The 13,451-nt window shown below is 44.2% G+C and overlaps 1 protein-coding gene across 1 annotated transcript in view; it reads left to right on the top strand.

The window, feature by feature from the left end:
• Positions 1-13,451, top strand: part of LOC124290987 (putative leucine-rich repeat-containing protein DDB_G0290503) — a 68,348-nt gene that overhangs the window by 3,527 nt on the left and 51,370 nt on the right. Inside the window, 2 exon segments of the mRNA XM_046727849.1 lie at positions 1,447-1,542; positions 2,701-2,797. Coding sequence (XP_046583805.1) covers positions 1,447-1,542; positions 2,701-2,797 — 193 coding nt within the window.

Below are 13,451 nucleotides of genomic sequence, written 5' to 3'. Positions count from 1 at the left end.
TCAGGTCAGTGTCCTCAGGATTCAGCATGTTGTATGGATGGATTAGCATATCTCCTCAGGTCAGTGTTGTATGGATTATAGAATATCTCCTCAGGTCAATGTTGTATGGATTATAGAATATCTCCTCAGGTCAATATTGTATGGATTATAGAATATCTCCTCAGGTCAGTGTTGTATGGATTATAGAATATCTCCTCAGGTCAGTGTTGTATGGATTATAGCATATCTCCTCAGGTCAGTGTTGTATGGATTATAGCATATCTCCTCAGGTCAGTGTTATAGCATGGTGGATTATAAAATAATATCTCCTCAAGTCAGTGTTGTATGGATTCAAATATGTTCAGTGTTGTATGGATTATAGAAACTCCTCAGGTCAGTGTTGTATGGATTATAGAATATCTCCTCAGGTCAATATTGTATGGATTATAGCATATCTCCTCAGGTCAGTGTTGTATGGATTATAGCATATCTCCTCAGGTCAGTGTTGTATGGATTATAGCATATCTCCTCAGGTCAGTGTTGTATGGATTATAGCATATCTCCTCAGGTCAGTGTTGTATGGATTATAGATTATAGAATATCTCCTCAGGTCAATATTGTATGGATTATAGCATATCTCCTCAGGTCAAGTGTTGTATGGATTATAGCATATCTCCTCAGGTCAGTGTTGTATGGATTATAGCATATCTCCTCAGGTCAATATTGTATGGATTATAGCATATCTCCTCAGGTCAGTGTCTGTAGTGTTGTATGGATTATGGAATATCTCCTCAGGTCAGTGTTGTATGGATTATAGCATATCTCCTCAGGTCAGTGTTGTATGGATTATAGAATATCTCCTCAGGTCTATATTGTATGGATTATAGGATTATGTTGTATGGATTATATATCCTCAGGTCAATATTGTATGGATTATAGCATATCTCCTCAGGTCAGTGTTGTATGGATTATAGCATATCTCCTCAGGTCAATATTGTATGGATTATAGAATATCTCCTCAGGTCAGTGTTGTATGGATTATAGAATATCTCCTCAGGTCAATATTGTATGGATTATAGAATATCTCCTCAGGTCAATATTGTATGGATTATAGAATATCTCCTCAGGTCAGTGTTGTATGGATTATAGAATATCTCCTCAGGTCAATATTGTATGGATTATAGAATATCTTCTCAGGTCAATATTGTATGGATTATAGAATATCTTCTCAGGTCAGTATCAGAGGTCAGCTCCAAATGATACTTGTTTCTTCTTCCTATAATACAATCTGCCCCCACACATTCTTCATGAGGAATTCCCCATGTGCAACCATAGTGAAATACATGATAAAGGAAGTTCTATTTCTTTTTTAAACTATTGAAAGCTGTTGTATTCACTTAATCATTCTTCATGGTTTTTTTTCAAGTATCATATCTTCTGTATTAACTTTTTGATGTGTTGTTTCAGTCAAGACCATGTGACATTCAGCACAAGATGTCTTCCTCCATGTCCATCAGCCCCCGTACAGCTGCATCAGATATGCGCAGCTTCATGGTGGAGAAGGTCAGTCACATGACAGTGTGGTCAGTCACATGACAATGCAGTCATGTTGATAGGGATGTCACAATACATAAGTTTCATAAATCGATACGTATCACGATACCCATGTCACGATTCGATACGTATCACGATACCTATTTTCGCGGCATTATTGCGTAAATTTAGTTACATTTTGAACATTAATATTTCATATTTTATAATTGTCCATGAAATGATCAACATTTTGGATTCTAAGAGATTAAAAGTTCTAATTTCCCATCTTTGTGCATGAAAAATAATCATTTATAACTCTCATAACATCAAAAAACATAATACAATTGCAAAATATAGACGATACATAAATATATTTAAACCGATACTTTCAAACCAAAATATTGATACAGTTTTATATGTATCGATAATATTTGTGTCGTCTTAGAAGAAGTATCGATGCATCGATGTATCGTGGCATCCCTACATGTTGACTAACTTTTATTATTTCAGTGCTGATTTATGACAAGTTATCAGCTGCAAGCATGCCAATAGCGCATTTCCAGGCATCAAGGGTTGGAGTGGTGTGGCTAGATTTTGTGTTTACCTGGGTCAAAACAGCCCATTAAGATTTTTAAATTCAAATGCAACTTTTCACGAGTTGTGATGAACACATGTAATGGTATGGCACCTGTTTTGCCTGTCATTCATTGCTTTCAAACGAACTGTTGACAGGCAGGGATTCACATGGAGAAACCAAATCAGATGCACTTGTCAGGCAATTTGGGGACAAACCTCTGCCTGTTTGTAAAATGAAGATTTTGTTGAGCTCCTATTCCTCATCTTCACTGGCATTTCAACATTATGTTCATGTAATAATGCCTCCTCCTCTTTATCCGGTCATCTGTGATACAAGTCACCTCTGCCATGCCAATTTATTAGTTGTAACTGAACTACATTTTGGTTATTTTTCTCCAAGATGGGAGTTTGCTACACACCTAAGAACAGCTGTCAACTTCTTAATCAGTATCGATAATATTGATGGGTTCAATCTTAAGGAGTTCTGAAACCCAAGTACAGTCTCTTTGAAAGATCATTAGAATTTTTGTACCATCAGGGTGTTTATTTTATATTACATATATTAGTTATGAAGTTTGGTGTGTGACAATAAAGCCCTGTTGTGTTCCACAGGAGAAGATGGAGAGCCAGATGCGGAAGCTGCAGGTGGAGAACTCGACCCTTGTGACAGAGAACAAGTTGATGAAGGAGAAGTTCAACAGGGCCTCCGGTACTTTTGGCTTGACTCTGTGATTCAAATATTACTAGTGGTCACTATATTTATCTGGATGGTCTGAACCACCATGCAACAACAATCACATCTGATTTATATAGAACAAAACGATTAGGTATTTAAACAAATCTATTAAGTTTCCTTGTTACATCATGCCATGAATATGATTAAAATATACCTGATGATACAATGATTGTAACTGTTGTAATGAACATGCCTTAATTAGATTTTGGACGGTGGTGTTATAAGATTCCTTGGAGAGTCATCTCAGTAAACTGGGCAGTGACCTCACATTAGCTACCCCCACGGAGATCCGGGTTAGAATTGGTCTTCAGCAACACAAGTGGCAACTACAGGGTAATCAGGCTCACTGAACTGCTGAGTTCGGCATTGAACAACGAAAAAGGAACTAAACACCATAAATGTTAAAGATACATGCAAATATGTTATTGTGTCCACTGTCCCATTCTGTCACGGATCGGGAGATAATACAATTAGATTTACAAATACATCAGTTAGGTAAAGTCAAAAAGTCTCCCCGACCAGTGAACATATGAAACATCTGTCAAGTCTAATTTACTTCAGTAGTTAAACATTATTTTTCCTTATTCTGACTCCTGACTCCTGCTGATTGCTTATTGACCTTCTCCTTTCAACGGTTAAGCGGAAACTTGAATCCTTTTCAATTCCCTGAAGCGATCGTGATATCACTCATCCATGAGTAGCCTCCCTTTTCCCGCCAAAACGGTCCCACGTGACCTGAATCTAGCTCACCTCACCTCACCTCCTTCATCGCCCAAGCAAACAGTTTGGCGGTCATATGGGTCCTTTTTGCGGCGTATATTCTTTGTTGTTCGGCTTTTTAGTCAAAATTTGTGGCTGTGAATTCTATTTAGATACCTTTTAGATTCATCACAATGTATTATAGAATGTAAATTTCTACTAAATTCTATGTTTTACACTCCGTTGCAGGTGGTTGTTTACCAATGGTGGCATGTCAACAGTGCAGATTTCGTTTGTCTGCAGCTGATCCACACCCTGTTTGCCCCTCTTGCTGTCTTCATTTGTGCTCATTATTAGCACATCGTAAGTATTGTGCACATTTATTAACAGATTTGTTTAATAAATATTTGTTAGCACGTTTACGTAAGGTCTCAGATAAACAAAAGCATATCAGCAAGGCAGTGGCTGTGAGGGGTGATTCTGAGGCGGAGTGTCAGTTGTCACAGATCACTATGGAGAATTCCTCCGAGGTTTCTCCCGTCTCTGTCACTCTTACAGAGACAGCTACTCAATCTACTTCTAAGAGAAAGTCACCACACAAGGAAGATACTGAACTACAATGCTTGGCGAAGAAAAAGAGAGCGTCTAGATTGTCTAAGAAATCATCATCAGCGAGATCTACCTCATCTACACATTCTACTAGAGCAGAGAGATCCGCGAATGCACCTACGTGTATACATGGTTCAAGAACGCCTTATCGTATCTTGACAAATCACCACCGGTTCTCGAACCGCAGATCATTTTGATGACTTCACAGAACACGTCTACTAGTACCCCTGCAGGGTGAGCGAACCCCTTCACAGAAGCTTTCATCTAAGACGTCATCTAAGAGAAAACATTCGTCTCATCACAGATCTTTGTCTGCGTCAGGGTCCGAGAACCAGTTCGCACAGTTCGCAAAAGGGTCCACAAACCAATCTACCTTGACGCTACCGAGGTAGAGAGAATTAACGTCTGGGGAAGAGTTCCTGAACTCTCATAAACGGAGATCGTCATCTCATTGTCGTCATCAGCGAACTACGTCGACTACATCAAAGACTTGTGAGAACCCTTCGAATTTGACGAACCCATCTGTGGACCAGGATTTTGTGGCTAGTATTACATGACAAGTAGTCTTAGCTATGCAACAACGTTCAGCGGAGAATCAACAGTCTACTCCTACGGCATCTATCAGCGATTCCGTCCTTGAGGAAGCACCAGCTTCAGATATCAGTGTCCACGAACTAGACGATTCAACTATCTACCCAGACTCTGAAGTTTTGTCTTGGATACTAGATGGTATACGAATATCTCGGCTGAGACATATCGTATAGTGGACGAGGATTTAGACACGCTGACGATCCCACCAATAAAGCCGATACCTAAGGTTTCGTCAAACCTCAAGTCAAGCATTCACAAATGCAACTAGACATCAAGGTCAACATACACCGGCATTTAATGCAAGGAAAGTTCCTCTACATAGTATGGAACCGTTCTTCAGAGCCCCAGAGACTGACGACAACTTTCATATCATCAGCGACTCCAAGTCTTATAGCTACAAGGTGGAGGATAGGAAGTTGGCTAACCTAGATACTACTACTAGACGTACGTTCTTCGGAGTAGCTAGATCTCGAGCTATCAACAAAGCCTTAATCAACAACTTCCAGAAAGATCAGGAGTTAATGTCCGATCACCTGGCTTCTACATCGGCACACCACAGGTGCATCATTACCCAGAACATCAACGCATCAAACTGATGGAAGCCATCGAATCACTACTTCTAGATCAATGTAGTCTTACCCCAGGATTCGGTTCTCCATTCTTTTTTATATATTCCTCCTTGGGGTACTTATAAGCATTTAAATGTCCATTTAAAATCCCTACGACAGTTGTAACAATATTTGAATAAAAATATTTACAAAACAAAACTACGTTTTGTCTTGTGAGACCACCCTTACAGGGCCCTCCGGCCCCCTACAGCCAAGAGCAGGTAACTCTAGACCGTAACCTCGTACCTCACTTTCCATGCTGTCGTTTCCCGACAAGACGTGGGTCCATTACAAGAAAGTTTTCTTTTCCCGGCGAGAATTATGAGTGGGTCAGAAACAGCAACTGTATGTATGGTTCTCTTTTTTACCTGCATGGGCGATTTGAAGGCTTGTTCTGAACTTTTTCATTCATAATTTTTAGTTGTAACTTGGTACCTGTCGCGGTCGGCTCGCCGGGTGCGTGCCAAGATGGCAGCCAGGTCCCTTCGCTATCATCACTGTTCATTGGTTTCCCGTGTGGTTTTTCAATGTTACAGGTGGTTTTAGTAATTTTTACTTATATGTGGTTACATGTAGGGCGTTTCCACTGCTTGCATTTTCTATCTTACGATAATAAGTCGTAGTTATGTCAGTGCGTATTATGGTTATTGTCAACTGTATGCTACGTTGTCGCATTAGTTGTGTCGCCCATGCGTGTTTTTTCATATATGTATGTGTGTATGGGGTTGATTGCTGCACAGGTTGTTTAATTGTTGCAGTTTAAATCCTGTACTTCGTGCCTTGCTGCCATTCCCGTCAGGGACACACACGAGGTGTGCTTACGTTGCCTCACCCAAACTGAGCATGAGGAAGAGGGGTGTGTGGCATGTGCCACTTTCACGCCTCAAACTATTAGAGCACGACGAGTGGATCAGCTGTTCTACAGCAACCTGATTCGGGCGGGGGGTGATATCTGGGCGCAGGATCCCCCGTCCAAGCGTTCACACAAAAAAAAGGGTCTACGGGAGCCGCTTCCCATACGGAGCCGGCTCCCAAAAGAGCTAAAGGTTCCAAGGAGGCATCTAATACCAAACCTCAACCTGCTCCTGTCTCTACCCCCCCGTTGTGTCGGCACCAGTTGTGCCTGTTGAATCACTAACCACTTTATTCCAGGAACAGATGGCGTCAGTGAAATCTCTCATCGATACGGCGTTGGATGGGTTCCGTAAGGAGCTCAGCGCAGCCGGTCGTGGGGGGTGGATCTGACACATCTGGGGGAGTTGGCTGCGGCCCGAAGCTTTGGCTCGAGGGAACGCTTCCCCAGGGCAGCTTGATCCCGGCCGGCCGTGGAGATAGCTAGCGCCGGCACCTAGTGGCGGCCTCGCCGCTCGGGCGTAGGTCCGTCACAGGTGGCTGGCGCCGGGCGATGCAGGGTTGCCCCTGGCCGCCTGGTGCCCTGACTGGCACTAGCCTCGGCACTGCCCAGCTCGGGGACACCTCGGCGCCTGGCAGCCAGTCTGGGTTGCCCGGGAGGCCTGTTGCGGCAGGCTCCTCTCGGCGCCGGGCGACTTGGGGCGAGTTCTGCCCGGCTGGGGCGACTCGTTGCCTCTGGCCTCTTGACCTTTATGGTCTTTAGGGTTCAGCTCTGGTGTATCCTCGGCGGTCTCTCAGGAGTATGAGAGTACGGCTGCCGAGGATTATGCCGAGGTGGACATGGAGGACGATGGAGGGAGGGAGGAGTCGGAGGCGGGAGTGCCGTACTCCTTTGGCTCGTCTCTGAGGCAGGTGCAGGAAAAAATTGCCGAAACCCTGCCCCAGGTGGCCGTTCCCACACAGGCGCTCGACCCCACGGAGTTTCGGCGCCCGGGGGAGGCTTTCGAGCCTACCAAGGTCACCGAGGCGCGCCTCCGCATTCTACCATCACTGGTAGGTGAGGTGGTAAATCCTCTCTTGACTGGTTCTCGCTCGAGATTTGATCTGCCCGACGTTGGCAAGAGGTACCAGTTGGGAGAGGAGGCGCTATTCGAGCTGCCAGTGGTGGACGAGTGTGTCTTTGCGTCCGTTACTTTGGGGGGATCGTCCTCGTCTTCCCTGGCCTCGACCAGGCAGGGCAGGCGCCTCCCCCCTTTTCCCATTAATTCCCTTACGCTGAAGTCTGCGTAGCGGTCCTTCGAGGAGTGCTACCGGTGCGCAGCCCAGCAATTAAAGGTGGCGGTCCACTCAGCCTACCTGTCTGCTCTGCAGGGGCAGCTGGTGGACCAGAGCGCTTGTGACGCCGACTTGTCGGCGCCAGTGCTCGCGCGGCAGCTCACGGGGGTACACTCACATCTGGCTCGGGATAGCATTGGGTGCTGTGCCAGTCAGATGATGGGTGCCGTGATGGGCCTGCGCCGCCTGTGGTTGTCTGTGGCGCCTATTCACCTCAGGGCGCCCTGTCATTGCCCTATACCATGATCTTCCCTGTTCCCAGGGCATTGCCAAGTTATGCGGAGGCCGAGGCTGTTTCTACCTTCAAAGACTCTAAGCCTTTGTTGGAGCAACCCTCCGCTCCTCGCCACGGCCTTCCCCTTCGCTTCGCTTATCCTTCTGCCCGGGCGAAGGGCGCTGCAAAGTGGACTGCCCTTTGCAGTCAAAGCGAACAGCAGGCGAAGAGAGGCAAGGGCAGGCCTGCTCAAGCTCAGCAGCAGCAATGTCGGTCCGATCCAGCTTACTATTTTCACAAAGACAGAGTTAGCATCGGCTGCCTGATACTTACCGGCCCTAAGAAGGATAGTCCCTTCCATGTGATGAAGCCTATTGAGCTCCCAGCTTTCACTCAGCCTTCCCTGTCCGGTACCTCTCACGACGTGTATCGCGTCTTAGATGTCCGTAAGACACTTAAGGCTTATATCAAACGAACAAGGGGTACCTGTAAAGGGTAACCAATTGTTTTGTTGTTATGGCGTGGCGGGTTCAGGCTGGTCTTCCAGCGACCAAGCAAACCATTTCTCGGTGGCTTGTCTCTGCCATACATATGAGCTATACTCAAACAGGGCGTGAGTATCCCACCTGTAGGGTTGAAAGCTCATTCGGTTAGGGCAGTTGCTACATCGAAAGCTTACGCTGCAGCCCTGCCCATTGAGAGAGAGATCTGCTCAGCGGCTATTTGGAGCCGATCCGAATGCGTTCATCCGTCATTACCAACTTGACAGACTCTCCAGTGAGCGTGCTCGGTTCGGTCAGTCAGTTCTCTCCAGTGGGCATGGTTCCACCTCTCTAGCCGATTGAGCTTTCGAGGAATTATGTGAACCATTCTATGCCAAATTTTTTAACACTGGTGTTGGGTTTTAAAAATCTTGTTTACATATTCCCTTGGTGACGGGTTTTATGTGGTGATGGTTTTTATTCCCATGTCTTTTGCATTCTGCTCTAGACTTTACTGGCCTTGGAAACTTTGCTAAATATATACATATTAAGGCATTTCGTTTCTGGCGGCTTATTACGGGACCCTTATCTTCGCTTCCGAGTAGATTACGGGAAGGAGGGAGGGTGTGTCTCGTTAGTTTGCTTTAGCGAGATTTCGGCTGGGCAATTTACATATGTTCGACCCTGACCCTGGCTCATGCCCCGCCTGATTGGCTATGGTGGACACGCGTGACCGGGTAAGTGTGCTTTTTCTGCTATAATTAGCTTGGGAAATTCCACTTCTTGTCGGGGGTGTTTTCTGCAGACAGAATGCCGCTCCTTAGCTCCGTCTTTAGGAGTCTGTCTTATGCTTATAAGTACCCCAAGGAGGAATATATAAAAAAGAATCGAACTAACCTGTAGAGGTTTCAGATTCTTTGAATATATTCCTCCTTGGGGTACGCCCGCCCACCTCCCCACATTCTGTCTGATGTCGTTCAGCATGGAAAGTGAGGAGTACGAGGTTCACGGTCTAGAGTTACCTGCTCTTGGCTGTAGGGGGCCGGAGGGCCCTGTAAGGGTGGTCTCACAAGACAAAACGTAGTTTTTGTTTTGTAAATATTTTTATTCAAATATTGTTACAACTGTCGTAGGGATTTTAAATGGACATTTAAATGCTTATAAGTACCCCAAGGAGGAATATATTCAAAGAATCTGAAACCTCTACAGGTTAGTTCGAATTTTCCTGGTACCAAAAAAGAACTCCAAGGAGAAGTTCTGTCTCATTCATAACATGGAACGTATTCCCTGGAGATTATCAAGGATGGTTTCAACCTAGACTATCTGCTAAAACCAGACAAATTCAAGATGCGTCATCTACCACAGTTGCGACATCTAATCAGACCCAACGATTATCTAGCCAGAATAGATCTTCAAGAATGCCTATGTGCACATTCCCATACATCTGGACTCGAAATATCGACGATTCCTATACCAAGGACAACATTACCAGTGGAGGGTCCTCCCCTTTGGAATTTCCTCGGCCCCGTGGCTATTTATTTATGTGACAAAACCCATAGTGGAGTTTTTACATCAGAGAGGATTTCACAGGGCCTTCGAACTAGATGAGAGCATTCAGGCGCATCAGCTAGCAGAGCAACGCAGACATCAGCTAGATTTTATGATCCAGTAACAAACACAACTGGGATGGTTAGTCAATCGGAACAACAACCATCGCAGGAACTGCAATTCCTGTGAATCAAGTTTCTCACCACAAAGAAGAGAGCCGGTGTAAAGTCTACATCTCTTCGTCAATCCATCCCTGCAGGGATGGGGAGCACACTTCAACGACTGACTGAGGTTTGTTTTACGCCGCTTTTAGCAATATTCCAGCAACATCACGGCGGGGGACACTAGAAATGGGCTTCACACATTGTACCCATGTGGGGATTCGAACCCGGGTCTTCGGCGTGACGAGCCAACGCTTTAACCATTAAGCTACCCCACCGCCCCCACACTTCAAGGAGGAGGTTGCATCAGGGGGTTTGGTCACCAAACGAAAGGAGTCTGCACATAAATCAAGTAGAATTCAAGGCAGTTATCGAGGCAATTCAACATTGGGCACATGTACTGGGAAATCAAGTTCTCATGATCCACACAGACAACTTGACAGTAGCATTTTAAATAAACCTACAAGGTTCAACAAGATCAGCGCCTCTACTGCAACTGATGTTTCAACTATTCAACCTAGTGGACAATCTCAACTTATGGATAAGAGCTTGCCACATTCCAGGAGCAAAAAAAGTCTTAGCAGACGCCTTATCCAGACCAGTTCGGCCATCTCCTACGGAAAGGATGTTACACCTGGAAGCATTCCAACTGATAACGAGAGATCAAGGTCGTCCTCTCATAGATCTGTTTGCAACACGCTTCAATCATCAAATTGCAACGTTCGTCTCACCAGTACCAGACCCACAAGCTTGGGCTCCCGACGCTCTAGCCATATCATGGGAAGGACTAAATGCTTACGCATTTCCACCACCGATACTGCTACCTTGGGTACTACACAAGATCGCCAAGACAAGTCCTACGACTGATTTTGGTTGTGCCCTATTGGCCAGCGAGAACATGGTTTCCAGAACTCATACAACTCATAGGAGAACCAATGCTGAGCCTACCAGATTGGCCGAATCTACTGATCCATCCTCAAACAAAACTACCTCACAGCAACCCAACAGGACTGCGGCTACACACATGGGTCGTATTACGCACTCTCTGAGGAAAAGAGGATATTCTACTAGAGCTGCGAAAGCAGTTACAATGGCCTTGAGACGTTCTACTCGGAACCTTTATGATGATAAATGGAAAAACTTTGATCAGTTTCCTACACGCAAGGGATTCTCGGCCGTGAAAGCTACACATCCTCAAGTAGCAGAATATCTATGTCATCTGAGATCGACTAAACATTTGAAAGGATCTACACTTTCAACATATTTGGCGGCGATCAGCTCAGCTATCACGATGAACACAGGAATTAAACTCACCAAAGTACCTGAACTCGTCGCTTTACTGAAATCATTTAAACTGGAGGATCAACAGCAGACATTTAGAGCCCCAGCATGGGATCTCAACATAGTGCTGCAACATCTCACCAGCAACGACTAAGAACCTCTAAGAGACACAACTTTTGAGTTCTTACCTCAGAAAACGATATTTCTCCTTGCTTTAGCTACAGCAGCAAGGATGTCTGAAATACATGCTCTCAACTTTGGACGAACAAGATTCGACACAGGAGAACATGCTGCAGTCCACCTGGGACTCTATAGCTAACAATCATCTACCTGGTCAACCAGATCGTCAATTTCACGTACCAGCATTGTCATTAGTCCTCGGACGAGACACAGAGAACTTGTCCCTATGCCCAGTCAGAGCTTTAAAAATCTGCCTAGAACAAACTGCTACAAGAAAGAGAAAGTTTAAACGTCTCTTCATTCCACTATCACCGCCACGACTATTGAAGTGTCTCGAACCTCAGTCTCTTTCTGGATCAGAGCTGTCATTCTACGAGCTTACAAAGCAGCAGGACTGGCTCCATCTAGAGCGTCTAAAGATAACTAGATGTTGAAGAGTACTAGATTATGAAAAATCCACAAAATCTATAAGATTTACTTCCTTTCATGAGTTAAGAGAAGGGGTATGCAATCAGACTGTATTTGTTGACAGCCACAGTGAATACCTTTAGGTGGCTGAGCCACCACCTATTCCATCAGATTCGGTAAACAATAAGCATGAGTCAGGATAAGGAAAAATATGTAATTTTTATGGTAAAATTGATATTTTATACTTATCCCGACTCATGCTTATTGCTTATCTCCCTTCTCCTTTCGATGGTTAAGTGGAAACTTGAATCCGTTTCAGTTCCCTGAAGCGATCGTAACATCACTCACCCAGAGTAGCCTCCCTTTTCCCGCCAAAACGGTCTCACGTGACTTGATCCTAGCTTTTATCACTCTCTCCGAAATAAGCCCACATTAAGCCTTACAGTGAAACCCGTAATGCTCAGAGGGGACGGTTGGGAGGGCTTTAGATCATGAGTCAGGATAAGCATAAAATATCAAATTTGTTTTCAGATTTATTAATTACTTAAAGGTCACATGCAACCAAAAAATCAAACATAATTAAAACACAATTATCACTTATTCATGACATATAATATACATTGCTGGTTATGAAAAAACATATAAACAAAATTATAAGCGTACAATCGCAAATCAAAAGTGCAATATTTTGTACTTGGGTTTACTTCCCAAGAAACGAAGCAGCCGGGATACCGAACCCAGTCAGAGCGGGTGGGTGTGCACTCAAGTGTAACGGCTGGTTCATTTGCAGATGCCCTCACGGCTCATTGTGTGTGTATATATAGAGATGTTGGATTTTGTAAATACATGCTCATTTTTTGTGTATAACATTTTGCAATCAACAGACATCATAACATGTCATGTGTTCAAGTATCACACCTGCCTGTCTGTGTAATTACATAATGTGACAGGGACAGAACTCGGGCCATAAATCAATGCATTTTGTTTATGGTGTATAGCCTGATTGGTGTTAAGTTCAAATTGCATGTGGTCAGTGATAACAGCTGTGTATTGAATATTGTCATTAGCAGACAGGCAGGCAGGCAGACACACAGGTGTCAATAAAACAAGACATTGAGTTTTGTCTGTGACGACATATCCATATCACAGTTAGAAATTCTGTCAACGCTAAATAATGACATTGCTTTTAAGTATCGAACTGAGAAAGTGACTCGGTAAGAAGAACGTGTGGTGAAATAGACAAATGAAATTATATAAACAGTTAATTTACTGTCATAACATATAAAAAGCTCGTGCCTGTGAGATATCAACAAAACATTAGAAAAATAGCTCACACCAAGGCCTTCACAGAGTATTCACCGGACAACCCGCTTCCAAGCTGCGCGAACCTATTTCACTGTGCACGTGCTATGAGCGCAGCCCAGCTGTTGAAACAAGTTTTCCCCCCAAAAGTTGGGGGAAAATTAGTGAAACGTTTGAACTCCAATTTCGCGCGGTTTTTTTCATCACAGTATTTTTCAACTTTATAAGTTGAATTTGCATTTTTGACGCTTTGTTTCGGTAAGTCCAGACTGAAAGGTATCAGAATCTGCAAAGTTGTGTTTTACGTTGCATGTGACCTTTAATACACAGAAATGTCTTTGTAATTATCTTGTTATA

The sequence above is a fragment of the Haliotis rubra genome, unplaced genomic scaffold (genome assembly GCF_003918875.1).
Source record: "Haliotis rubra isolate DU_JTF1 unplaced genomic scaffold, ASM391887v1 Scf48, whole genome shotgun sequence".
In the NCBI taxonomy this organism is placed as follows: domain Eukaryota; kingdom Metazoa; phylum Mollusca; class Gastropoda; order Lepetellida; family Haliotidae; genus Haliotis; species Haliotis rubra.
The sequence above is the reverse complement of the archived record's forward strand: the minus strand, read 5'-3'. Positions and strand labels throughout refer to the sequence as shown.